The 25,646-nt window shown below is 31.8% G+C and overlaps 1 protein-coding gene across 2 annotated transcripts; it reads left to right on the top strand.

Moving 5' to 3' along the window:
• The first annotated feature begins 1,740 nt into the window (after positions 1–1,740).
• Positions 1,741–25,646, top strand: LOC134728149 (G-protein coupled receptor 161-like). 2 transcript variants are annotated; one of them, XM_063592618.1, is made up of 3 exons: positions 1,741–1,939; positions 10,999–11,075; positions 21,040–25,646. In XM_063592618.1, the coding sequence occupies exon 3, from the start codon at positions 21,376–21,378 to the stop codon at positions 22,663–22,665; it is 1,290 nt and encodes a 429-aa protein (XP_063448688.1). In that variant the 5' UTR covers positions 1,741–1,939; positions 10,999–11,075; positions 21,040–21,375; the 3' UTR covers positions 22,666–25,646. The 2 variants fall into 2 exon arrangements, with proteins under 2 accessions (XP_063448688.1, XP_063448689.1); XM_063592619.1 differs by lacking the exon at positions 10,999–11,075.

The raw sequence follows: 25,646 nt of genomic DNA on the forward strand, positions 1-25,646 counted from the left end.
GTTACATAGGTAGATCATATTTTATCCCAATCGTATGAATAATAAAGACAATATATATATATATATATACATTTCTTTTTTGATTGGACATATAATATTGTTATATAAAAAATGCGGTAATGTGGGAAAATTTTACAAAATGCATTTTATGTGTTTTGGCCCCATGTATACTTGATTATATGCACATGTACATAATACCTTGAGTTACATCAACGCTTAATCGTGTTATTAATTAACACTTGTGTATCCCTGAATTTTGAAAGCCACGCACGTGTAGCTACGCCAGGAGACTACGACAAAGACTATATTGGTTGTTGTCTCTTTGACACATTCCCCGTTTCCATTCTCAAATAAATTAAAAAAAAAAAACCAACGAATTATAATGTTATCTTTGGCAGAGGAAGTTGGTACCTTACAGCTCAAGAAATGTTCACAAGGGGGGCCCACTGACTGCCCAAGAAAAGGCCGGCTTCAGTCATGCTTCAGTGATTCCCTACTAATACAATTGAGAAAGGAAATGGTAAATCTGTCAAAGTGACAACAACCCGACCAATGAGCAGACAACAGGCGAGGGCCACCAATGGATTTTCAATGTAGCGAGAAACTCTCTCACCCGTAGGCGTCCTTCAGTTGGCCCCTTAAAATATACATATACTAGTACACTGATAATGGACGTATATGATCTACCTAGTTTTTCTCAGAAAGAGGTGGGGGCTTGAAAAACACTCTAAATCCGCCTCTGTCTCTGTCTTAGTTTCCTTAAAACTATAATGTGTGCAAACGTATACGTTATAATGCAAATCTTCTTGGGATCAGAAAACACAGATTATTCCTAATAGAAGTACATCATATAGAAACGAAGCACCTTCATTCAGGTCGTCCCCTTTGACCCACCGGCCAAAATTTAATTAAATAATTCCGTTGGATAAAGTCAAAAGATTTCCTGACGACAAAATTCAACTTTTGCAAATCAGAAATCGATCAAATGTGATTACCTATAGTCTATTTCAATTATAGAATAGGGAAACGAAGAAAAATAAACTTATTATATAATAAGATAATAAATGATCTCCTCCAAGAACCTCCTATGAAAAGTTAGTTAATTCCGATTGCATGTCGTTAAAACATTCCCTGACGACAACATTTCAATTTGGCCAATCAGAAAGCGATTAATTGCGATCAGAAATCGATTAATTGCAATTACTCAGTCTTTTTTAAATAAGAGGATAGGGAACATAGAAAAATGTCAGATATAAATTTGAATATAAATGAAGTAAATGAAGGATCCCCAGCCAGACATTCCACCAAGAGGTTAAATGATTCCGGATTCATGAAGTTAAAAAGATTTTGCTGGGACAAAATGTAACCTTTGCCAACCAGAAATTTATTAATTGCAATTATTTATTTAATCTATTTCATTATATGTCTTATACTGTCTAGTTTAGTAATAGACTTCTGTTATTAGTCATTATTAAAAAAAAATGCTATCAAACATGATATTTTTGACATTTAACATATAAAAATATAATAGCTAACAAAATGGCTTGATATGTATTCATTAAACACAGTTTAACGTCTTTAACATTTAAAATTCTACTATCACCTTTTAAAATCTCATTTTATTCACATAATTATTTACAACAATGCAGACTTCTGTCATTGCCTGTAGGGGGCACCGATTCACTTTAAAATTCATCCGGTTAAAATCAGTGCAAAATCATTAAAGTAACAATAGCGGGTTAACAAAGGCCAAGAAAATGCGCTAAAAATAGTAACAGCTAAGCTAAATCTGGTGTTACATCGTCTACCGTGATGTATTTATGTGTAGCGATTTGCTAAAAATAGCAACAGGCGGTCTAAAATAACCGATCGATTGCACATTTCCAGAACCAGTGATTAAGATAGTGTGTATTTTCCTTCTCATCATTGTCCCTGATCGGTAAGTCATTGTTTTATATTCTTGTTTTTTTTTTGTACTATTGATTCAGCTGCATTGGAATTTTGTGGTTAAGGAATTTTTATTGTATTATATTCATATGATTAGACAACACTATCCCGATGATATATTGCAAATACAATGTAAAAGCCGTGCATCATATTAACATTATATTTTATTATGAGTCACCAGCTGACCTCTTGAAAAGTGAATGTAATTGAGTGTACATCAGAAATAAATCTGTGTATCAAAATGCCATCAATACTTAAAGAAATGTTAATAAGAAAAATAATTGAAAAGTTTATGATGAATATTTTTTTTATTCTTTCTTAAAGGCGAAATATTTAAGAAGTGTTCAACGACTTAGTGTATGCTACACTGTTAGAATTTTGTATTTTTGTAACGTGTTTTCTTCAGACCTTGAAGGCATTAATTTAAAGGAAAACATGTCAAATGTCCTAAAATTTGACAACAAATGGAAGTTTTTAACGACCTTGACTGGCTATACAGCCCTTGCACGGTCGGCCCTGGCTTGCGCCTTTTTGGGCATTAAATAATTCATATTTTACCATGTGGTAATTTAAATATTTGATCTTATAGCTATAGCTATATATATCAAATCAGCGGGGCCTTGATGGGTTGACGAAATATTGAAAAATTGTCAAAAAAAAACGAATATAGGAGAAAAAAAGACAAGAATAGAAACAATTTAGATAAACAAATAAAAAGCAGAGAAAAATTAGCAAAACTAAAAAAAGAAGAGAGAAAATTGGCATGAGAAAATATAAAATACAGAAAAGAATGCTCCCCATATTGACCCTCAGTCCAGTATGGGCACGCGGTCTCGGTCAGCGAACTTGACGTTATAATATGTTTCATACGAAGATAATTGAGACTTAAAGAAGTTACACAAAAAGTGACATCATGTAAACCAGCATAAATGGGTATATATTACATCTATGATACAAGCTCTGCACTTATCAATAAGGAATAAATTATTTTGAAAAGGATATATTTTTCAATTTTCTCTTTCTTTTTTCTTTTCTTTCGTAAACATATATATTTAGGTTCTAATAAAATAGTATTTCAATGAATATTCTATCATATCACTTATACTGTACATGCTTGTGTCCTAAAAATCAATATTCGTCTTTTATCATGTTTATGCCATCTGATATATTACTTTGTTATAATTTTAAAACAATGACAGTTTCCAAAGAAATTTATCTGTAGTGAAAAATAATTTAAAAAAAAGTGGTTAAAAGATTCTTCATACATAAAACATAGAGCAGAGAGCAGAGAGAATTTGCAAGTGAGAGGAAATTACAATTGAGCAATGAATACTTTTTAATAACAATGAGTTAAAAGAATTTTAATATTATGTTATGTTTAATTCTGTCATTTGTTGTATTTGATTTGTAATTTGTCCTCATGTAACACATAGTTTGTGTCTGAGTGTAAATAAAGAATTGAATTGAATTTAATTTATTTAAGATTACACCGATCACTCGAAATAATAAAAAAAAAAAGGAAATATAATTGTCAATTAAAAAGGTAATGTAATTATCTTGACAAAATTGTAATGATTTGAAAATGAGCGAACTTGAATTTGATTTTTTTTTAAATTGACACACATTTGAGGTCAACACTGACCGGTCTAAAATTTAAATTAGGACACCGAGAGATTGTTTGTGAAGTAGACTAAGAATGTAAACGACCGTTTAATGAAATCTTAAAAGTTGTATAAGACCTACATTTTTGTAAGTGTTAGGTTTAGAACACAATGTGTTAATAATCTTCTATATGTAAAGCACAAGTATTGACCATCAAGGAGATTTAGAATTTTTAAGCTGTGAAAAGTTAGTCTTTATTTGTTACTGAATATTATTAATGAAAAAATTACAAAAACAAAAAGTTAAATTTTGTACAAATTATGAATTGTACAGTCTTTCGTACAAGTTGTAATATAATGGAATGTTATGAGATTGTCATTCAAGTGAGAGGTATGAACTTTCTAAATGCTGATATTTAAAAATAACATGGTTTAATTCAATCGATTTTGGAAATTTAGGACAATTTCTGTATACCATTGTATTGACGAAGGTTTGTCAGAATAAAGATATATATACAAAAGTGTAATCCATTAATTTTTCGCACATACGGAACTGATTATTTTAAAGTAGTTTATGCGGCATAAGTAGTTTAACTTCACAACTTCATTCTATTTTAAGATTAAAAAGTTACAGGATTTAAAGATCTACATGTTTGTTTAATGAATTATAACTATGGTGTAACCCAACTACGATTTATATACAGTTTACACCCCAGAAATGGCGATTTATTATCATTTAATTTTAATTTTTAGAAGACGGACATAGATGGAAATCGTTTATATTTGTTTTGTATCTATCTTCATATATATAAGAATACAAGTGAGGTAATCATATAAGTTTTATTTTTGGACGAATCAAGCCATTGACCTTTAGAATCTTTTCCATTTTGTGTTAAAACAACAACACAACTTTAAACCACCTTTTCTGTCCTCTAAAATAAGTTGTCTTTTTACATACTGTATAGAAGAGAGAAAAAAAGAAGACAAACAAAAGAATGCATGTATAACATGAGCTAACCAGTATTGCTATGAGGACTGGCTTGGGTTGTGGGTATAGCCAGTATGACAAAAGGCCGTCATACATAAGAGCTATCTCAGACTAAATGCAAACATCTATTGTAGATACGTTTTGCAAACATGTGTTTGTGTTACGAAGATGTACGCGTATGGTATGTGTGGTACTAAATATGAAAATGTCGACCAATTCTTATTATGATGGGCATCAAATGCCACATAGGAACCTAATAACAAGAAAGGTAACATGTACATGTTCCGGACCATATGAGTATTTGGACCATACGCGTATGGTCATGACCATATGCGTATACTCATATGGTTTGACCATACGCGTATGGTCCGACCGTGCGCGTATGGTCGGACCATATGAGTATGATACTCGTTTGGTTATTAACGGGCCGGACCATATGAGTTTTTGGACCATATAGGTATTTGTTTTTCAATAATATGCATTAGAAAACTTTATATAAAACAATGATTTCTACATGCAATTGTATTATTTACAATTCAAATAGCATTAAATAGTTATGCCAAAGCTACTTTTCATCGCTAATGGTATTCTTGCTTGTATGCGTAGGGTGACATTTACTTCCATACGGTACCATAGCTTTTCTTGGGTCCTTGGTCATTCCAATTTGTCTACGATGTTTTTTAAAAAGCTCTAGATCTCCAATATCGTAATAAGGCTGAAGTGCATCATATCACCAGACAACTTAGAAAATTAAACTCGGGTCCTTGCCGGTTGCATCATTAATTTTTAACAACCAAACACGTATTAGTATAAAAATTCGGAATATTGCACTGCTAAATACATGCTAATTATATAAAGTTTCAAAATTAAGCAAATTATTAGACTCTTCATCCTGTCGACTTTTTTGTCAGTTTATAGTAAAACAATTGATTTCTTGTGTATCAGAGTTCATTAAGATATTTTGGGAAGTCATCTTACCAGGTTGACGTTTTGCCATTCACTCGTAATAACATATCGAAAAATGAAAAAAAAAATGTTTTTACTGTAGTTTTGACTAGTGATGAAATTTACTGTGTGAAACTGCTTATTTTATTTTGTTAATCTTGTTATATATTTTTTTATAGATCTATAATAAAATTACCTTTGGTAGTGTCTTTTTAATGACGCGACAACTAGAAGTAAACCTGTTAATTACTCCGACCATACGCCTACGGTCGGACCATACGCGTATGGTCGGACCATATGAGTTTATACCCATATGGTCATGACCATACGCGTATGGTCCAAATACTCATATGGTCCGGAACATACACATGTTTGTCATCAACATTTTTGAGTCTCTGTCACAATAGTGTTTAACTTTTTTGTCATTTTCAAGACAGTAAGCTATCTTTATGAAATTTGTCTCTACTCGAACATTGAGCACACATACTATTCGTGCATTTTCTCAAAGGGCTGGTTATGATTAATACATGTAGAAACATATTGCAAAAATTATGAAGTTTCTTTTATTCTTTTTCTGCGGAAGTCATTTCGTAGACAGACCTTCAATGCATGGATTAAAAACATGAATAAGGGGTTATTTAAAAGTTTCCTTAGGGCCATTATCATGGGGAAAAGGGATTTCTCATTGCTCTCCGTCAATTTCACACGTGTCTTACTTCGAACCTGTGTAGCCATAATATCCTTTTAACATACATGTAATACTCAAATACATATTTGTTTCTATGATTGCGGTGTTAAAACTTTTATAAATGTATACTTATAACACGTTTTTGGTAAAAATATTTAAGAGCTCAAGTAATCTGCTTAAATCAATTCAGGTAACAAAACCTCGTGGTCATATTTATATATTTTCATTGTATTAGAGGACTTAGTATATATAAAATGACCTATATACATGTATGTATGGGGTAAGCTACAGAACCATGCTCAGTATGTAAAAGATAGTTTGAAAACATGGAAAATGTAATATTTTTACTCTTTTTCTGTTTTGATATTTGATATCTGGAATTAATTTAGTCTTTTAAACGATAATCCATCGGAAAGAAGTTTTAGAAAATAGTAGTTCTCTGTATGGCAGTTGATTTGTACAATCTATATACCTATGATATACATTAATTTTAAAAACATATTATTCCGGGTGCGGGAGTTTCTCGTTGCATTGAAGACCTATTGGTGACCATCTGCTGTTGACTGTTCTATGGTCGGGTTGTTGTCTCTTTGACACATACCCAATGTCTATTCTCAATACTATTCTTGGTTCTTCAATTGTTGTATGCATGATATTCATGTTTTTATAAATTTTTCATGTAAATTTTTTAAAAATCTTTTGGTTTACCCCTTGAAATGTTCCTGCGTAGCCTGTAAAAATAGATTTCCAACTATGTATAATTTTCTTTTGTTTTAGAATAAGATATAGCCTCATTGATTTATGATTAACATCTCCAGACTACATGTATTCTATCCTCTCCAGACTACATGTATTCTATCCTCTCCAGACTACAGGTATTCTATCCTCTCCAGACTACAGGTATTCTATCCTCTCCAGACTACAGGTATTCTATCATCTCCAGACTTCATGTATTCTATCATCTCCAGACTACATGTATTCTATCATCTCCAGACTACATGTATTCTATCATCTCCAGACTACAGGTATTCTATCATCTCCAGACTACATGTCTTCTATCCTCTCCAGACTACAGGTATTCTATCCTCTCCAGACTACAGGTATTCTATCATCTCCAGACTTCATGTATTCTATCCTCTCCAGACTACATGTATTCTATCCTCTCCAGACTACATGTATTCTATCCTCTCCAGACTACATGTATTCTATCCTCTCCAGACTACATGTATTCTATCATTCCGGAATTGTGAGTGTATTTGCATTTGGAAATCTATCTAAATTTAGAATACTATTGAGAATGGAAATGGGGAATGGGTCAAAGAGACAACAACCCGACCAAATAAAAAACAACAGCAGAAGGTCACCAACAGGTCTTCAATGTAGCGAGAAATTCCCACACCCGTAGGCGTCCTTCAGCTGGCCCCTAAACAAATATATACTAGTTCAGTGATAATGAACGCCATACTAATTTCCAAATTGTACACAAGAAACTAATATAAAAATAATACAAGACTAACAAAGGCCAGAGGCTCCTGACTTGGGACAGGCGCAAAAATGCGGCGGGGTTAAACATGTTTGTGAGATCTCAACCCTCCCCCTATACTATATATATAACTATTGTTGTACTATGTTTTCTTTCAATCTCACAACTTACAACATGCATACAAGATTAACTGGAGAAAATATTGCATGTTTGCAACCGGTATAATTTTTTTTTAATATATAATCTAACGTCTTGCTAACGCTATAACATGAGATTGTTAGCACTATTTTAACATACCGTTAGCCCACTGTGAGCGAGCCACCAATTTTATATCATAAGTATAACTTCATAAACAAAAAAATTTTACATGTGCATATCTGCCACATTTTTTTTTATACCTTTATCATATTTATGTTATTGTTATTTGTTAAAACAAATAGGGAGATTTGCAGTTATGAACTGTGTCAAATTTTGTTTTCCGGGGGGCTTCTAAATTGCATGTCTATAGATAAAGACATAGCAGTTCTCCGTAGATATTCCCTTTACGCCTGCCACTTTTGATATGAAGTTTCGTAAAACAAAACATCCTTGGACATTCATATTAATTTTGATCAAATCTAAAATTGAAAACTGTCAATTAAAAAATGATAACTTCGATTAAATAACAAGTAACATATCAAATAAATGTGTACATATAGTAGGCAACTAGCTTGAAAGCATGTACTAACATATAAGCAACACGTCAGGTACAACATGTAGAGCAGGATCTACATACCCACCCAGAGAACCTGAGATCAACCCCAGTGTTTGGTGCGGTTAGTGTTGCTTAATCCTCGGTTTTCTGTAGTGTGTTTTATTTATAAAACGTTTTTTTTTCTTGTTTAGCCCTGGATTTGTCAGTTTATCGTCGAGTTTATTGATTTAAATGTCATGTATGTATATCGGGTATCTTTCGCCTCTTTATTAAAAGTATATCAAGACTACATGTCAAAGGTATATAAGTTTAGTGTAAACACCTGGGGTGGTGTTCTCGAAAGTATCCTAAGATTCGTCCTAAGTCATAGATAAGACCAATTTTAGGACGGACTTAAGATCAACTTAGGACACTCTTAAGTTGTGTCTCGAAGCTATCTCAGACGAATCTTATGTTAGGACGTCCTAAACATATCCTAAGTCGAAATTCTAAATCGTTAAAGATATTTGTTGATAAAATATGTAATTAATGACGAAAATATTTAATAAAATCGTTAACGAATTTTATAATAACATGTACAGAATAAATTGCATAATTACCAATGTAATTATATAAAAAAATAGATTGTTATTTAAACTGGAAAACAATTTGTTTTGAAAAGAGAATTAAATTTTTAGTATAATCGTATCGTGAAACACGAAGTTCAAAGTTTAAAATCATGCACCTTTTCTTTATATACGAGTTAATAACCGATGGTGCGTTTCATTTCATGTTCATTTTCACGTGAAATAATGAGCAAAAAGCGAAATCCAAACTATATTACACTAGGATGAAGATAGGATGCTCTTAAGACACCTTGTTGGGTGTCCTAAAGTTAGGACGAAAAATGAGATATATCAGAAGTTAAGAGAGCTTCGAGAACACGACTTAGGACAAAGACTTGTCATTAGATAGACTTAGGACACGTCCTAATCCTAAGATAGCTTCGAGAACACCACCCCAGCTTTTGTTGGAGAACGTGTTCATTTTTTGTTCATCATATTGTTTCAGACACAGACCAGTATATATTAGACAAATGACATTAAAACAATAATGCTAGTTTCTTTCTAGGATATCATAATGTAGTAATAGTTCTATTACATTTGTCTAAAACTTGCACCTGACAACAACAAAAGAAAATGGAGAGCTTTTTCGTGATATCTTATGATGACGTAATTGCTAATTATAACTAGGCCTATATGTACTGTATATATGACAAATTAAAACTAAAATCACCTGAGTCATCTAATTTAATCCCATTAACAGATTACGCAACATGAAATAGCATATGGATTTTAAAATATTGTCATTTTAAGACAAAACAACTTATTTGACTTTTATCGTTAAATGATTCAAATATAGCTTTATAGTTACATTTATTTTTTAAGTAAAATTCTTATGGAGCAAAATTAAATTTTAAATGGGGAATCGCGTGCAGTTAATATGATGTATTCATAAAAGTACTCGTTTTTGCAATGCTTTTACAATAAACATATATGAGGTTTGTCTAACCATGCTAACACTTGCATACATGGATAGAAAACTTGTAAGTATGACTTGTATTTTAATTTTCTTGAATTCACCCGTATGACTGACTTCCTCGCTTTTGAACATCCGGGTAACCTACATTTCAATTGTTTCCCGGGCTTTTTTTACGTTGAAGGGGGATCGTGTCATTCTCTTTTGTCGTTATCAATAAACCAACCAGTGGCGGATCCAGACATTTTCATAAGTGGGGCCTACTGACTGTTGAAGAGGGGTCCCGCTCCGGTCAAGCTTTAGTGATTCCCTATATAAGCATCCAACTATTACCCTTACCCACCTCTTTCCCACCTAAATCCGCATCTGCCAATCTCTTCAGATCTATACTTCTGTCCGAATTCCATTTAAACACTTGTTTTTCAGCTGCGAGCACATAATCTATATGAATAAAATGCACGTTAGTTTGTTGTGTTCTCTATTTCTTGTATTCACAATACACAAAGAAGTCAATACCCTCGAGCTCTCTTCCACATGAGCAAGTGTCCTTAAAAAACATCAAGCTCGAGGACCGTTTAGTGTATAGATAAAAAAAATGTGAATACATAGATGTGTATTGCCGTCAACGTCCAACCGGGTATTGGTGTGTATTTCTAAATAAAAGTATGGATCTGAAAAACGTCTTTCAAAGTCCAATCAATTGTTTAAGAGGGTATGACTTTTATAATAATGATACTGATATAAAGCTTATTATTTGCTAACAACATCCAACGAGATTTTGTATACAATTATTTAAAACAAAATGTTGATTTCAATATGTTTAAAAAATTCCATGAATTGTATAAGCTGTTTTAATAATATGATATTAATATGAGAGCATGTAACTGGAATTAATGTTAAAAACATAATAACTGTCATCAGCATAGTGATAAATACCATCTTAAAGATACTGACTTTCTTAGAAGAAATTACTACGCACCCTTGTTGTTTTCTAATCGACTGATGCGTTCGTTAATGTCGAATCACAGCCTATCAGCTGATGAAGTAAAGAAAATCTATAACTACTGCCGCATAATCTAGACCTTGTCAATATAACTGAAAGTTGTAATCAGTTTTACTATAATTCATTTGTAGTGGAGATGTTGGATTCACTAGAGAAAGGATTTTAGAATTATACATATCAGGGATATGCTAGTTCATTGAATTGGAAGGTAAGAATTTAAATTAGGGTTTTCAATAGAATTATTTTTGTTATAAGTGGTAATATTTACCAATTTAAACCATTGCACAATATAAGCCTAATTTTTATAAATGATAACATTTATGCAAATGAATTAACTGTAAATTTGTTATGTACCAAATGCAAATGAACTATATTCAATTTACAATTATACAACGCAGGTAGCATTTAATTTAAAACTCTCATACATGTAGATATAGGAAGATGCGGGGTGCGTGCCATGGAGACAACTCTCCATCCAAAAAACAATTTAAAAAAAAGAAAACCTTTATAGGTCAATGTACGGCCTTCAACACGGAGCCTTGGCTTTCATGAATTGTTTCAAACCAAAAATGATTACATTCATATAAACGTGCTTGTAATGTAATGAAACGTTTCGGATCGAGACTGTCATAATCCTTACAATCTCACAAGAAATAGAAGTTTTTATTATGGTGCTGTCTGATTATTTCCATTTGCTTCTCCTGGATTATATGATCATTTAAAATCTGACTCTTAGTGGCGGTGTAGACTTTTGACCAGTTATGACTATCCATTTATATTTCATTACGGAAATACTACTGCTGATTTGATATATCATCGAGTGTGCTGCACATTGATATCGCAAAGGGCAAAATTAACCTTTTTAGACGAGTGAGCGATCGAGTGAAATATTGCAGAGGATGATAAAGGCAAAGGGGGACCATAATATGCGATGAAGTTGTAAAAAGGACACATTATTCGACGAACATTTGTAGAACAAAACTTTGATAGAATACAATTTAGATATATAGGACTATGAATTGCAATAAGGTGGAATATTTAAAATTTGAAATCGAATTATGGGTCATTGTTTATGATTGCATTAAGACATGTATTGATTGTTTTTGCTTAACCTCAAGTGGTGAATATTTCATGCATATTCAGAACGATTGATAAAGAAGGTATTTGAAAAAAATAATATTCCGAAAAATACCTGAAACCATACAGTCTTCCTTCGTTTGCCACAAAGGAAAAGCTGCAGGTGGGGATTAAGAACAATTTTACCTGTAAACACAATCTTGTTTTGATTTTGACATTGTCATTTCGATTAGAATATGCTGGAGTGTATAAGAAAACAGATTGAAGATTGGAATTTGTATTTTGTTAAACATTCATGATACATTCAAACCAATATAAAGACATATCGAATTACAGCATGTGTATATCATCACATGTAGTGCAGGATATGTACACCCCTCCGGAGCCCATGAGAGTAATCCTGACTGTTTTTGCAGTGTTTTTTTCCTGCTCAGACTTTAATTTTCGATGTTGTGTTTTATGTTCAGCTGTACATCTTTTATTTGGTGGTTTTTGTTTTATTTTACCATTGAATTGTCAGTTGTATTCGACATAAATATCCGATTGGTATCGTTCCTCTCTTTTATTGCCCTTAATATGCATGAAGTATTTGTCACTTGGCAGTTATCAAACATAAACAATTAGTCAAGGTAAACACGAAGCAACCGAATGTGAATTCTCTAGCTTCCTACAAGATTACAAAAAAATCAAATGATTTGAGGTACGCCATTGAAACGAGTAACAAGTAAAAGTTATGTGTGAATATAGAAAGATGATGCATTACTTTCATCATACTCCTTTGATGCATAAATTTGTATTCGTCATCTGTCAAAACAGTACTAAGATCTACTAAATAATAAAAAAACACATTCCGAGATTAAAAGAGAACAATAATCTGACGTCAATAGTTTGAAAACTCATGACGAATTGGGGTCATTTGTAGTTCATATATATGAAAAACATTTATTTAGCTTAGAAACAATCACTCTCACGTACATAATGCAATGTTAACATGGACTTTTTTTTCTCATAAAGTAAAAGGAAGGTGACAAAATCAATACATAATAGTTCCTAGATGATTTTAAGATTGATGGTATTCCGCGTTAATCCAACAATATTAAAAACCTATTTTATGTTTACAAATCAACGAGACGAAACACACTTCTTCAACTTATTGCTTGGCCTATTTAATACGTTTTCCAATATTGAAGATTTTTTTTCCCCAATCAAATTAAAAATAAATGTTTTATTGCATGGAATCATGGAAGCAATTACAAAACAAATGGAGTTTTAACACAGTTTTACTTTTTAAAGAACGAACTCAACTCGAAATTGAATTGAATTTAAACTTTTTCATTTAAATGCTTTCATCATCACAAACCTATAGGTAGAACAATAGAATTAAGATCGTTAACGGATGCAGGTCAATCGAACGTCTAATTTGATTAAGGTCTTTTGAGGTTATTGACATTCATAAGAGTTCCAGAAATGACAGGTGCCCCCCAGGAGATATTTGTTATTAGATTTTCAGTAACTTCTATGGTTCCAGAACATATTGACCTCTGTAATTTAATTTGAGAACAACCAGACTGAAATCTCCAATATGATGCAATTATTGTATAAAGAACGGAACGCACTGAAATAAATGTTGCTATTCATCCGAGCTACTAAGACTCAAAGTATGATACAATGTAGTACTTTATATATAATGTTATAAAAAAAATTCAAAGGTATAAACAATTTTTTTGGTTCAATGAGATAAACAATTTTACTGCTAATTCCTTTTCGTTGTTTTTTTTTTAATTTGGAATCTGTTTTGAAAGTTTCCCCTTGCTGTAATGATCTCATTTATATTTTATCTTGTAATACATTTTTTTTTAATTTGCTATCGAAAGCAGCATAATATATCATCCTTTAGTCACCCAGAAATGTAATATCTGCTTTATATATATATAATTGACACATAATATATCATTGTCACTATTATTAGAGCTTGTATGCTGTCTGTAACAGCGATATCAACATAGCACTAAATTATTCATAGGTCGCAGAAAAATAACCGTGTATTTTTTTTATATCTCTGAATTTCTGAATAGAAAACGCTATTGATCGAGCATTATAGCTGTATATAAGCGCCGTTAATGCATAATGTAAGTTATATAATAGGAGATACAGCCATTAACTTTCATGTGGTTACTTCACAGTATTTCTGCCGTTAAAATTAGTATTTAAATACTTTTGCATGATTTATACTAATAAATTGTCATGATTTTATACCTTTATATAGTTTTGCATGATTCATATATATAAAATATAAGTTGTTCTGGTTTAATATCTTTATAAAGGTATCATCTCTCGATATATAAGGCCTGTTTAAACGGACTGAAAATGTGAAAGATAGGCTATTAGCAAATAGCAATGAATTTCAAGCTCCTGGTTAATTGGAATAAACTATTCTAACACACTGTTGTTACATGTAAATTTTCTTGGCCAATATATCACAAAAGTTCTAAACAGGTCAAAAGTTTTTTTTACGCTAAGTAATATTGCAAAGGGTCCAATATTTCATCATGAAATACATGCTATAAATTAAACTAATGTACTTATTCTGAAATGCCTCCACCGATATCAGAGTGTATTAAGACATGCTTTAGTATAGATAACATTGAGTTTGCTTCCCGTACATGTATGTATGAGCATTCGTTTGAAACGTTATGTTGTATTACTGTTATGCTGTTTATAATAGAGTTATTATATGAAGAGAACAGTTCTTTTTTGTAGGTGATTGTCTTTTGTCAGTTGATTTGATTTTTGTGTTGAAGGTAGAACTCTGAAATAGTTTTGTATAATTTATTTACAACCTATTTAGAATAGAGTCGCTTTATGTCTTGATATATTGTATTAATTTCTTTGAATCTGATGAGATCTCTTGTTTGTTTTGCGTTGGATTTGGTATCATTGACTCTTAGTTCCACGTGGTATTTTATTCATAGAGAAAATAAAATGCACCGAGGCACTGATGCACCATTTGAATGAAAACACTTAAGATCTTTGTACAGTTAAGCAATGTTATAGTTGACACAGAACGTTTATCCGACAATCTATCAATGAATAGGATATTATCAAGCCATCATTTAGGTGACTCCGTCCTGACATGAATGGCTCGGTCATGGGAACCTATGTCTGATATCTATTTTATTCGATCTCATTAAATATTGATAGTTTACATTAAGTCGACGTTATCATTGATTAAAGCTAGCTATAGTTTCCATGTATTTCCCTAACAACTTTAAAACATGAATTAGTATTGATTGTTCTATACATGTATGCATATGATCAGGCCAATAAAACTGCTGGTATTTAGTATTTTACTACATAACATACTATCTTATTCCTCAATCTCCCACCCTTGATTATAGTGACTATTTGCATTTTGCTGATGTTGCTTAAATTGTGTCAAATGAACGGACGAATTAACTTTAAAAAAAAAAGAAGAATAAAACAGCGCTTTATCGTGTAGCAGCTGTTTATTGAATTATTAATATAGGAGTAATATCATACTGTTCTAATTAGAAGATGTAATGTTCTCTTTTAAATTAAAAAAAAAAGTGAGTTCGGTGAAGTTGTTTGCTAAAAAAAAGATAAGTATGCCTCCCTGTTCCTTTGTAAAGACTTGAAATAAATGTTTCAATTAACATAAAAAGGGATGTTAAAGGACAATCATGGTAGGCCCATTTTTCTTTATTCAAACGAAAAACAAAACAATATCTCTTCCCCAACAACTAAAAAAAAAAAAAAAAAATACAAAAAAAAATCAAATCCAAACCAAGCAACGTACATTAACCGGTTTGGGTCGATAATATTTTCCTTCAAGGCATTTCCATTTTGACTAAGCCAAATGGATTAAAAACTAATTGTGTTAGAATGCGGGGATCACTATTGATTGGTGAAACTAGGTTAGAGTAAAGTTATATTATTCAAAAACCGACTGTGTAAACCAGTTGTCTTGCAACTATGGCAGCAACCATTTGATTTTCGGGGGGAGGGGGGGGGGGGGAGGGCTATGGATTTTTTTCTTTCAATCAGTTTAGCATCACGTATAGTGGCAGCTGAGGGTGAAACAAGCAATTTTTTTTTCTCAGGATCAAAAACATTTTTTTCCTTCACAAACTGGAAACAAACTCCCCCCCCCCCCCCCCCCCCGAAAATCAAATGGTTGCTGCCTAAGTGCAGTCAGATCACTCGGAATATGTAGCTGTCCAAAAAACTATATATTGAAATCCGATTTGCTTATGCCTTAAAATAAGGTTCACTAAAGTTCAGATTGAAATGTTTAATTCTGATACCTGATACCTGGTAATTTTAGCATGTTGATAATTGTTAAATTGAATTGACAGATTGTTCTGTAAAAGGAGGGACATGGGGTATAAATTTCGCAACCCAGTAAAATCATAAGCAATATAACAAATATAAAAAAGAAGATTTGGTATGATTGCCAATGAGACAACTATCCACAAAAGACCAAAATGACACAGACATTTAAAACAACTATAGGTCTCCGTACGGCCTTCAACAATGAGAAAAGTCCATACCGCATAGTCAGCTATAAAAGCCTGCAATGCTGATTCATGTCTCAAAGTCAACACTTCAACAAAGGGGAAGAGCTTCCTCCTCAATGTAGATGAATTAGTCTAAAATTTCCCCTAGCACGTGGTTTATCCAATTTTTAGGCTAGATATCGATTACGTTCCTAATCTTGCTTGTATTCCTTATATACATTTTCATGCATTGTTTTGTTTCAACAGTTTTCAGTGACGACTACACCCCATCCATGCGTACTACTTTATCTGTAGAGCCCTTCTGTATTCTGTTTGAGATTGTCATATAATAATGTTCCAGTGTATGAAGAAATGAAACAAATGTTATTTTTAATCGTTCGATGAATTATTTATTTAAAAAAGAATATTAGCTATATATATATTCTGTTCTTTCAAGTAAATAGATGAATGACACCAAATTCTTCAGATTAATCAGTCTGGAAATATTTCTGGAAATGTGCTATATCATCAGACTTTACTTCGTTAATGTTTAATGTTTTCCTTACTTAAAAGCATCTACCCACGATATATCTTTCCGAAAGCAATAAACATGTTATTCTGGAAAATTCAGGCTGTAAAAAAGGTTATGGTATAATATAAAAATGGATGAAAAAAATCGACTCAAGTCCATTGAAATGTATCGACTAATAAATATTAAAGAAGTGGTTTCGAATTCGTGTTTTACTTAAACACGATTTTATGAAATAAATGTCAGTGACAGCAACGTGACTTGGTCGAGACTCCTATGACGAGAAAATGGTGGGCTGAACCAGTTGTTTTGGCGCCAAACCTTTAACATTTATAACTGTTAAATGAAATTGTTTTGCACGTCTAGTCCAAAGTCAACAATGATTCTCTTATTCAAATAACTATTCAAATACAAGTAATATTCAATGTAAATTGATGAATTACATAATAAACCCTGATGACCATAGTTTAGCAGCAACTGTATTAAGTAAGAGAGGAAAGATAAAGAAATAATTGATATAGCATGTTTACATCATCATAAGCCGGAAATTGAACAATAAACCAGTTGACATTTGGCTTGGAAAAAACGGTCGATGCTGTTTTAAGAACCTACTTCTACGATTTATGATTTCTTCTTTAACTTGGTCTCGTCCTGAATAATCATGACATTTGGCATTTTTTCACTAAACCAGTTGGTGGAACTATTTCTTATATCGTAGCTTGATATCTGTGGACTTATGATGCTTGATTGCGCCAGCGCTATTGGTATCATCTGACGTTTAGAAAATGTACTTGTATTTTAAGATGTAAAGTTCGTCTAGCACATAGGTAGAAAGCAATACAAATAACTTAAATTAAATGTCAAGTAAAGATATACATCCCGCTAGGTAGACGAAAACATGATCCATATATACAAAATAAAGTACAGCCAAATCGTCAAACAAAGATATACATCCCGCTAGGTAGACGAAAAGATGATCCATATATACAAAATAAAGTACAGCCAAATCGTCAAACAAAGATATACATCCCGCTAGGTAGACGAAAAGATGATCCATATATACAAAAATAAAGTACAGCCAAATCGTCAAAGAAAGATATACATCCCGCTAGGTAGACGAAAAGATGATCTCTATATACAAAAATAAAGTACTGACAAATCGTCAAACAAAGATATACATCCCGCTAGGTAGACGAATAGATGATCTCTATATACAAAAATAAAGTACAGCCAAATCGTCAAGGAAATAAAAGCATGCTGCTAGGTAGACGAAAAGATGATCCATATATACAAAAATAAAGTACAGCCAAATCGTCAAGGAAATAAAAGCATGCTGCTAGGTAGACGAAAAGATGATCTCTATATACAAAAATAAAGTACAGCCAAATCGTCAAAGAAATAAAAGCATGCTGCTAGGTAGACGAAAAGATGATCTCTATATACAAAAATAAAGTACAGCCAAATCGTCAAGGAAATAAAAGCATGCTGCTAGGTAGACGAATAGATGATCTCTATATACAAAAATAAAGTACAGCCAAATCGTCAAAGAAATAAAAGCATGCTGCTAGGTAGACGAAAAGATGATCTCTATATACAAAAATAAAGTACAGCCAAATCGTCAAGGAAATAAAAGCATGCTGCTAGGTAGACGAATAGATGATCTCTATATACAAAAATAAAGTACAGCCAAATCGTCAAAGAAATAAAAGCATGCTGCTAGGTAGACGAAAAGATGATCTCTATATACAAAAATAAAGTACAGCCAAATCGTCAAAGAAATAAAAGCATGCTGCTAGGTAGACGAAAAGATGATCCATATATACAAAAATAAAGTACTGACAAATATAAAGTACTGACAAAAGCATGCTGCTAGGTAGACGAATAGATGATCTCTATATACAAAAATAAAGTACTGACAAATATAAAGTACTGACAAAAGCATGCTGCTAGGTAGACGAAAAGATGATCCATATATACAAAAATAAAGTACTGACAAATATAAAGTACTGACAAAAGCATGCTGCTAGGTAGACGAAAAGATGATCCATATATACAAAAATAAAGTACTGACAAATATAAAGTACTGACAAAAGCATGCTGCTAGGTAGACGAAAAGATGATCCATATATACAAAAATAAAGTACTGACAAATATAAAGTACTGACAAAAGCATGCTGCTAGGTAGACGAATAGAAATATTTGGCATCGGAATCAAAGCAATGAGTGTTTCTATTGTTAACCTTCATCAAGCTAATTGGTTTATAGGATGTGATTAACTGGTAATAAAAGAATATAATTGTTCAGCAAATACATGGATCATCTCGTTAGTATATTGGCCAATATGAGAAATACAAGGTGATGCATACATATATATAGTATCTTACAAAAACGAATGACTTTATTACATATACAAGTATTACATAGACAAGGATACACTATTTGTCTGCATGAGCATATAATGTACAAACTTTAAGGATGAAACTTCACCAAAAAATGTAAGCAATTTTCTTCGTGTGTGTAGTCTGGTTAACATGTACCTAGTTATGAACAAAATAATTAAGTGAAAGCCCTTAAGGTGGTACCCAACACTTTCACTAAAATAATTTGGCTCGTTTAATTTTTATAAAATTTTGCCAAAGTACTTACTTTGACCCTTTTACAAAAATTTAAAAGTTTCAAAAATTTTGAACCAACCGTTTTGTCAGAAAAAATTCACTGGTAATATAGCACTTTGACGACCATCAGTTTTGATCATTGAGAAGCTTAATATTTCTTATACAACACAACGTAATTAAAACGTTTAACTGAATTTACAGAGTTATTTCCCTGTAGTGTTAGGTACCACCTTAAGAATAGGTTCTTTTGATTTTTTTTGTAAGAGAATTTGAGACATAATTAAAGTTGTTTAGATATTTATAAATTTATAAATTATATCTTTGTCAATTGTTCATTTGACAAATATATAGATGTCTAATTAACAGGCTTAATCGTATGTTGAAGATGCCGACGATGACGAAATTTGTGAAAGCTATTTCTCATTGTCCCTCCGAATAAAATAATTTTTGGTGGCTTTAGTTCTGAAGGTAGTTTTGTAAAAAAAAAAACCAGAGTCTTAAAAGATTCGTTCTAGTTTTATCAAATTATGTCAACTTGTCCTAGATCATAAGTTTTTCCAATAATGGTTACAGTACAGAACGTATATCTCACTTAAGACAATCATCGTGATAATTACTTATAATTGATTTATTCTAAAGAAACTTCTATAATTTGTTTTAACGTGGGCATATGTCTCTTAGAAAATAAAGGAGCGGCAAGGTGAAATTTATGAGGTTCGTAACGTATTTGTGTTTCGAATGAACAGCAACAAAACTCTAAACTTCAACTAAGACTATACGTCTGGTAGAAAGAAATTTTAACCTGTAGATATATGTGATTTATGAAAAATACCTGCGCGAAACATTATTATATTTATAACGAGGACTTTGTATGCACGAGCGCAATTCAATGCATTGTACGTGAAAATGAGTTAATATGCTTCTGAAAAAGGAGACTTGGGGTGAAAATATCCATAAAAACGCAGCTTTTAATTGCAATATTTTGAATATGATTATTATATTTCACATTTTGAAACTGCAAGTAAAATTTTACTACATATACAGACAAAACTTTTCCTAAAATTGTAAATTGAAATTTAAAATAAATGTCATAGTCCTTGTTTGCATATCGCTTAAATGATAGAGAAAAAAATTCAATTCTAAAATTGATACAAGAACTTGATGTGATGATATAAGGTTACGGTCAACTTAGTACATATGTTTCAGCAGTACTGTGTGACATCGCAGTTTTTATATCTAGGGCTTCATTAATTAAAGATGCTTAGTAGATATAATTATATTACAAAATTGCATTGAAGCTTCAGTAGTTACAAGTAATTTCCTTTTAACCCACAATGCGTAACTAAATTAATTATGAGTCCACTTTTATGTAACTTCATCTCCTAATTAGTAATTATTAGCATGAATTTACTAATTATTCTTTATTTGTTGTAGGTTGACATAGATGTTTGGATTATTGTCAATATTGGCTAACGTTACTTCCTGGAACCAGCTGACGGGGTATTAATAATTACTTATACTCGGTAGGGGACATTACTCTGTATGGGACGCATAATATATTATTGAATTAAATTAGTTGAATTATGCTGCATTGTTCATCAGTGTCTGAACTAGACTGCAGGAAATCATTAGGAAATATTTATTAAGAAGCTTCGCAGTGGAGGAGAAATACATGCGCTTAATCATAGTTGATGCTGATCATGAGAAGTTTACACGCTGATTATATAAATTGTATGTATCAAGAAGGAATAGATTGTGGAATTAAATAAAATGAAGATGGAAAATATAAGTAATTGTACTTTGACAACGATAAATGAACATGGAGAAACGATTTGTTATGAGAGTGAGACTGAAACTTTGAACATGGTAAAAACAGCAATCGTTGCATTATTTCTTATTTTCATATTCCTGGCAAGTGTTATCGGGAACATTTTAGTATTTTTGGTGTTTTGTAAGAAACCCGCATTGTTGACAATTTCAAACCGATTTATTTTGAATTTAACAATCTGTAATTCACTAAATACCATTGTAATCATGCCTTTCATGTTTGTGACTATGATTGCAGAAGTTTGGATGTTTGGATATATTTGGTGCAAAGCTACAGGATTTATTATGAACACTATATTTGCAGCAAGTACTTTAACATTAGTGGCAATTTCAATCGATCGGTATTGCGCTGTAGCAACGCCTTTACATTATACTATGAAAATAACTAGAAAACGAGCTTTGCTAATGACGATTTCTGTTTGGATAGTTGCTGTCGTTTTGTCATCTCCACCACTGTTCGGATGGAACGAATATGTTTTTCAATCAGACAAAGCATCGTGCACTGTGCTATGGGCAACGCCTTCGAAATGGGACAAATTTTACACTTTGTTTCTTGTTTCTGTGTCGTTTGCATTACCATTAATAGTTATCTTATGGGGTTATATTATAATATTTAGAGCTGCAAGAAACAATAGCGAAAGAACAAGACGCAACAGTGTTATACCATCCAATCTGATTGAAGATTTGTCGCAGGTGCCCTTGAAAGACGACCGCAGACGTTATTGTGGCATGTCAAGGTCATGTAATATGCCTATTTTGCTTCGACGTCGTAGTTCTAGTTCCAGAACACTTCCGTTGTTATGGAAACGTGACGAATGGAAAACTGCATTGACCAGTTTTCTTGTTGTTTTTACTTTTGTTATATGTTGGTTGCCATATTTTATCATTATCATACTTGAATCAGTGCTAAATAATCCAAAAAACATTCCAGCGGAAATCGAAACTGTGTCTATTTTACTAGCCATGTCTAGTTGTGCAATAAATCCACTTGTGTATGTGTTCAGGAACAAATCAGCAAGACAAGAACTCAAGTTTGCTTTAAAACTACAACGCCGACAAGAATTTAACGAGTCTAGGCGAGGGAGCACGTGTACCATGTTAAGAGATGGTATCATCAGACAAGGCAGTACGGAATCGGATATAATTCTTGAGAAACCATTACATTTGTCTGCTACAAACACAACTCTGACTTCTCTTATAAGCGAGAAGGAGCAAACGCAAAATCGCATGTAATTGTATAAGATACTAATTTATTTATGAAATTCTAGTCAATCGCATTTATTTTACTAATAGTCCCTTGTCCTTACTTTATTTTTCATTTGACGTTAAACAAGCACATGCAAATCAATTTATCAACCTTTATTATTAATTATTTCAATGGCCACTAGCATTATTTTGTCAAAGTCCGTTTCACAGTCAAATTCTCTGCCGTATATACTCTAGACTGTAATGAAAATTCTGTATTAAGAACGCAATTATAAATCAAAATAAGTAATCCTGATGCAAACCTATGTGTGCCTTTCCCAGTGTTGTGATTGTTCATCATTTTCATCACGAATGCATATTGTTTTTGTCACAAAGTCCTCTCGAACAGGAAGAAATGTGCCCACATAATTTTGTTTCCTTTTACGAGGGATTTGTTTAGCAACGTTGTACATGTTAACATACTTTTCATATTTTGAAATGGCACAGTTGTTTGAATTATTATAAAGTTAATGGTTGTAGAAATACAATATTACAAATTATCCTAATGCAAAATGAAAGGACATTTTCAGTCTAGGGCTGTATAATTTGATAAGCGTAATAACGCTTTGAATCTGCAAAGCCACATTGAAAAAATCACATGATAATGTATTAAACCAGTATTTGTCACTGTTTGTTTTTAATGATTATGTGGCTTCAACGCATTTACACATTTAAGCATGGCTTTTATGATTTTTTAAGTGTGGCTTCGACGATTTCTTAAATCATGTTTATTGATATCTTTTAAGACGTCTTATAAATATTGCGGTATTGATAAAAAAAACAAATTGAATGCTGAGCAATTTTTATTAGTGTTTGGCTTATCCGTTAAAAAAACTAAAATACTATATCACCTAGTTTATACGTAAATACGAAACCCACGCCCGCTCATGCGAAAATTGTCAAGTAAAAGATTCACAGTAATTTTGATATAACATGTACAAAGATGTAATTCCAGGAAGAAAAGCCAACATTATTCCATTTTTAATATCAAAGGTGTTTTTTGTGTATTTGTTTAATATCAATTATGTAAAACAATCAAATTGTTGACCAATGTATTATCTACATATCTAACATGATCTAATTTGATATTCAATTATTATTTTTATACTTTTTTACATCATCTATTTTACAAGCGATTGTTCGTCCATCATTGAATCATTGATTTTTGTTAACTTTCTATAGCATATAAATTTGTAAACACGATTTATTCAAACGGTACTGTAATAATTTAACTCTGTGACGCCCAATATCTTATTTTGACATTGAACATTTTATAGAGACAGCAGTCCATCAACATTCTGTTTTAAAATTAGACACAAAAAGATGAACGACTAAAAAGTTAACTTTGCACATGATACAGCACGATCCTCGACAAATTGTTACTGAATTATAGGATAAGCAGACAGAAAATGTGAGAACATGCACTAGTTTAAGATATATTTGTAGATTTTCAAAGACAATCACTGACTGTCCCTTAATTAGTTGGAAATTATTTTATTTTTAACACATTAAGATATTGAAAAACCGTTTGACATACACTATTTGTTATGCTGTTTGTTAATCATACCAAAGGATTTTTTTTGTGAAATATTGAACGAAACGACAAAAAATATTGCTATAGAAAGTTTAACGTGCAGGTCTTAAAAATGGCTTTAAAGTAAAACAAAACACCAAAAAACAACACCAAACAACCCACAATATTTAACAGTTTAGTATAATTCATTAAATTCGGAAAGACTGTATTAAGCTCATCATTTAAATGTCATCCTTTAATATTTTTATAACGATCTGTTTAAAATTCAAATCAGCTTGTTTTATAAATAATTCGCCGTTTCAGAAAGTAAACCCTTTCATGGGTATAATTTCATTACTTTGTAGTACCCTTAGATGTAAAGGAGTTTCTTCCATTGGAAGAATTACTTTTCTTTTGCTTTCGGGTGTTTTTAACCAATCACAACGGTTTGGTAATGCTTTTTAAAAATATTTCCCAGAATGCATCACATTCTTAACAGGCAATTTCAAGGAGCTGGACGATATAGACACTTGCTGTTCAATAAGAAATTAATTAATAAACAAGTTTTCAGTGTAAATAGAAGCCATTTTTAAGATTTGTTTGTTCATTATCATAGAATCACTCATTATTGTTTTAGAGGGTATTATTACAGAAAGAGTAATTTTACTGTATTTTGAAAAGAAAGAATTCATTGACTCATTCTCATGTTGGATCTCAGAGTGTTTTATAATCAAATATAATGGTTGATCGTAAATGTAATTTGTATTGAATTTTGTAAAATTGAATCCGTTTAGTGTAAACGATTTGGAAACGCAATACGTTTTTTTGCTTTTACAACTGTTCGAAGACTTCAAAACTTTGAATTTGAGAATAATTGATTTTTTTTAGTGGCTGATTTAAAGCATTATCAGCATTTTTTAAAATGTACTTTTAGAATGAAACATATTATGAGTGTGGCTTTAGCCTAGTTAAATATACATTTAAAACTCCTAGACTATAATTATCAAACGGGATTTATTTTGCTACCAGACTCTGTGGTATTGATATTATCACTTGATACGCAGTTAGAGGCTAAATAAACAGTCTTGATATACGACTGTTTCCGGTATTCTTGGAAGACAGTAATCATAATTTGATATGTATTAATTAGGTTACGATGATATAAGAATAATTACACGCAATTAATAATTTTATCAGATCACATCGGACATTTCCATATTGTACACACACGGCATGTCTGAAAGAAAAATGAAGTAACCTTACGTTTATGTGCTAATTGAGATTGATAGAAACTGGAGAAGGTAAATGTTTAAAGAGTGCTGTTAGTTATTCAGGATACGCACCGAAATATTTTTTCGGAGATAAAGCTTTAACATTTTTTTATGTGATTTAATCTGAATTGATCACAATTTAAATGAATTTTGATGTTAATTTCACATTTCTATTTTAATAAGTC

Source organism: Mytilus trossulus, chromosome 8, assembly GCF_036588685.1.
Source record: "Mytilus trossulus isolate FHL-02 chromosome 8, PNRI_Mtr1.1.1.hap1, whole genome shotgun sequence".
Taxonomy (NCBI): Eukaryota; Metazoa; Mollusca; class Bivalvia; order Mytilida; family Mytilidae; genus Mytilus; species Mytilus trossulus.